The following is a 3813-nucleotide window of genomic DNA, read 5'->3' as shown; positions in this document are numbered from 1 at the left end:
TTTATGCATATCTGGTTTTCTCTTGACGATAGACGATTTGTGGCATGAAGACTGATCGAAACATTAACCTGGTCTTACTTGGTATGTGACATTATTAGTAAAATAAATGTTCTACTTATGTTAATAAGTGAATACTGAATGAACAATGAAGCATATCTCAAAATAAAACAGGCTTGAGTCTCTTTCATCCTCTGAGGTAGACTTGCTATCCACCAACCGAAAAATAAACTCCACTATCATGACTACAATAAACCGTAACAAGCTGCCTGCTCAGTCTCTACCAGCGGTTATTTCTTCTCCCTCTGCCTCCCTTTCTGCCATTCTGAAATACAAAATGGTAGATCAACTCGTAAGTCAACCAGAGTCCAACACTGTGTATCAATTTCCCATTGTTTTAAAAAAATGTAATGATGCACAAGTATTACAACACAGTCAAATTTTAACTGCTGAAACTGCTATGATCCAAGATATAGATAATAGCCTTGAATTTTAGTATTGTATTAATGATAGCATAGCATACAAAATGCTGGGACAAGGGATTTGTCTATATTGCTATATAAGTGAATGAAGTAAAACTGGCTTGTAGTCTATTTTAAGCTTTAAAAGGAACACTGGCTGGGGTAGCAAGCCATACTGCAGTCTAGCGTCGGTGTAAAACAATGATTACAACATGTATAACTCACCTTCTGTTCCCTTCTGCCATTATTCACATTAACACTGGGACAGTCAGTCTGTTTATGTCCTTTCTGACCACAAAGGTGGCATGCGCCCCCGAAGTTGTTTGTACCACCACTTTGCCTGGACCTTGCACCTGTACCGTTCCTGCGTGAGCGCGATTCTGTAGCGGGTTGCCTGGTTGTGTTCCCTGACTGCATCCTGAAACAGACATTGGGGATCCTAGTGTTGTCATGGACAGACCTGTCTCATTTCTTAGTTCAAAACATCTTCAAAGAATCATCGTTATGGGGGTTTGGGTTTAAAGCAGCCTCTTGGGGTGCAGAAATAAGCACAATACTGCTTGTAACAAATAAAACCTTTGGAGCATTTTATCACACTATTTTTTTCCTGAACCTAACAAAATAAATGACATGATATTTGCAGCATTTCATTTTAGTCTTCTTGGGAGTAAAAAAACTTTCCTGGCTTTTCGCTAGTTTTTTGCTGTATCTGACAGAATAAAGGACATATTTGGAGCATTTCCTTTTAGCCTTCATAAGAGTAAAAAAAATGTTGGGCTTTTCACAATTTTTTGCTGTATCTGACAAAACAAATGTTATGATACTTGACTGATGATGACTATTTCATTTTAGTCTTCTTGGAAGTAAAAATTATAGAATACTAGTACTGTGACACTGGACCACTCACAAATAGTCCTGTGTGTTTGGAGGCCCAGGTTGGGTAGTCTCCTGCAGACTGCCTAAGTCTGACCTCTGAGACAGGGGGTCCTCTCCCTCCACCCAGTCTTCCTCATCAAACACACTACGAGCAGACTGGACGGACCGTGCTGGAGAGTTGGAGCCACTCACAGATGTACTGTCTGGTTCCGTTTCATCTACTGGGCACAGACGTGTACAAAGTAATGCCAAAATGATCAAGTGCTGTATATATATATATCATAGATACGTGTACTTTAAATCATGATATTTTTACATACATGGTCTATTCTGTACCACAAACTTATCATTAATGCCGACTTTCTTTTTTCTGCACCTACTGTTCTGCAAACATGTACATTTTTCTGCAAAATTATGCTACCAGGAACATAAAGTGGTTTACAGTATACATGTAGGCTTGACACCTTTAGTTACAATGTACATAATGTATATTATTCCCTTACCAGTTGCTGTTATGAAACCGTTTGCTTCACTTGTTCCTTCAGCCAGCTGCTGCTTACATAGCTGTTGTAGAACAGGCTGCTGGGATGATAGGGGATCCTATGTCACGTGGAAGGCAACTTTCACATCACATGCATCATACATGTACCTTTAAAATCTTGACAGGTTGAAAGATAGATTACAGAAATGTCAACATTTGTACAAGTTTAGTAGTTGGACCACCTTTTATAAACCGCCTTAATTTGTTATTAGGGCACTGAACGAATATTCCTTCCAACTTCAATACATAATATGCACAGACACTTCCATAAAGAGACTGTTACAGTTATTGACGTCTTTGTTCATGTCCTATCACAGTTACAGATTAGTCATTATTAGTCACCTTGAGCTCTCTGTTGTCTTGGTTGCCCTCAGTCCAGTCATCAATGGCATCATCCCAGTCTTCTGATGACCCAGATGTCATACTGGTAGCCTTGTTCTCAGCTGCCATCTGACAAGCAACAAACACCACATAAAGTCTTCATCACTTTAGACAGAACATTTGTATTAATCAATACTTACACCTATGATCAATGCTGTTAACTTTCAGTGAAAGAAGTAGTACAGTCCAAACCTGCAAAAGTGACCATCCCTATGTAAGGACTACCTGGTCATTAATAGTGGCCACTACTTGGTTGTCACTTTATCCTTTTTTTCCCATTGTCCAAAGCATTAAGAATCCTGTCCATAGTGGCTGCCTACCTTTTTCTTCAAATAATGTTTAATTCATTTTAATTATTTTAAGCCCAGGGAGAGGTCACTACAGACAGGCTTGACTGCACACTTAAGTCATTTTCAGATGTACATCACAAACTTTTGTATGTTCTGAAAACTGTACCAGAAAACATGTAACCCAATCAACACAACCAGGTGAATTCAGACCTGTGCACCTTCCCCCACAGTTGACACATCCCTGGGGTAGGGTGTCCCCTGGGCAGGGTGAGTTTGCTGTGTAGCCCTGTCCCTGGACTGCGGATGCTTGTGTTGCTGGCCCTTAGGATGAGTTTGCTGTTGTTTCTGTTGCCAGCCCTCCCGCTTGGGAGGTGGAATGTACTGTCTCTGTGCAGGCCTGCGCTCCATGTGTTGTTGTTCATTCCTGCTTGACGGTTTCTCTCTGTGAGGATAAGGATGAAGTTGCTGTGCATGTTGAACTAGATGCTCTCTTGTCTGCTGTTCCCTCCGGCTCCAGTAGGGGGCTTGCTGCACTTGAAAAGTTAAAGACTCCAGGCTGAGGAGACTCATCAGGTGCCTGGGAAACATCGCCTCGTTGCCGGAAGTTCGTCTTTCCCGTCTGCGGTAAGATTCCTCCAGATACATCTGTGGTTCAGGCGGTGCCGACTTGGGCCTCTTCTATAGAAGGTGATTCAGGTTTTCTTTAAATCATTTATCACTGTACACCAAAAAACAGTTACTCAAGCAACTGGGTATGATTTTGGAAATGGTCAGACGTTTCAGGTAGCATCTACTACCTTTCGTCAGTGACACTGACGAAAGGTTCTGGATGCTAGCTGAAACGTCTGACCATTTCCAAAATCATATACAGTAGCTCGAGTGACTGTTTTTCGCATATCTTATTACCTGGATGTCTAACCTTCACCTACACATTCATCACTATGCTACAAGTATAGGGTAAATGGACATGCAACCATCCTGAAATGGCACTACCCTACATTGGAAAATACACCTAACCGTTCAAAGGAATGATAAAGAGATGGCAAACCGGCTCCATGTTGGTGGCCCCCAGGTGCGCGGGCGTGTGGTGGGGAGGGGAGGAGTGGAGCTGCCCGTGTTGGAAACCCGGGACGTGCAGCGATCGCGTGGTGGAGCCGCGGCCGTGCTGGTTATACACACAGGCATCAGGAGGAGCTATCAGGGCAGGAGACACACAAACATGTTCACTGGGATCTTAGTTTGCTAGGAGACAGTAAGATTCATCCTA

General features: G+C 42.2%; 1 protein-coding gene across 4 annotated transcripts; it reads right to left on the bottom strand.

Moving 5' to 3' along the window:
- Nucleotides 1–6: 6 nt before the first annotated feature.
- LOC109463066 (GATA zinc finger domain-containing protein 10-like) lies at nucleotides 7–3743 on the bottom strand. 4 transcript variants are annotated; one of them, XM_019759771.1, is made up of 7 exons: nucleotides 3595–3743; nucleotides 2757–3224; nucleotides 2218–2325; nucleotides 1838–1934; nucleotides 1366–1555; nucleotides 684–876; nucleotides 7–322 (listed from the first exon to the last, which is right to left on the bottom strand). In XM_019759771.1, exons 1-7 carry the CDS (start codon nucleotides 3601–3603, stop codon nucleotides 278–280), a joined length of 1110 nt encoding a protein of 369 aa, XP_019615330.1. In that variant the 5' UTR covers nucleotides 3604–3743; the 3' UTR covers nucleotides 7–277. The 4 variants fall into 4 exon arrangements, with proteins under 4 accessions (XP_019615330.1, XP_019615331.1, XP_019615332.1 ...); XM_019759772.1 differs by having other exon boundaries at nucleotides 1366–1552; XM_019759773.1 differs by having other exon boundaries at nucleotides 1838–1913.
- Between the last annotated feature and the right edge of the window lie 70 nt (nucleotides 3744–3813).

Source organism: Branchiostoma belcheri, unplaced genomic scaffold, assembly GCF_001625305.1.
Source record: "Branchiostoma belcheri isolate BF01 breed outbred unplaced genomic scaffold, Haploidv18h27 scaffold121, whole genome shotgun sequence".
NCBI lineage: Eukaryota > Metazoa > Chordata > Leptocardii > Amphioxiformes > Branchiostomatidae > Branchiostoma > Branchiostoma belcheri.
The sequence above is the reverse complement of the archived record's forward strand: the minus strand, read 5'-3'. Positions and strand labels throughout refer to the sequence as shown.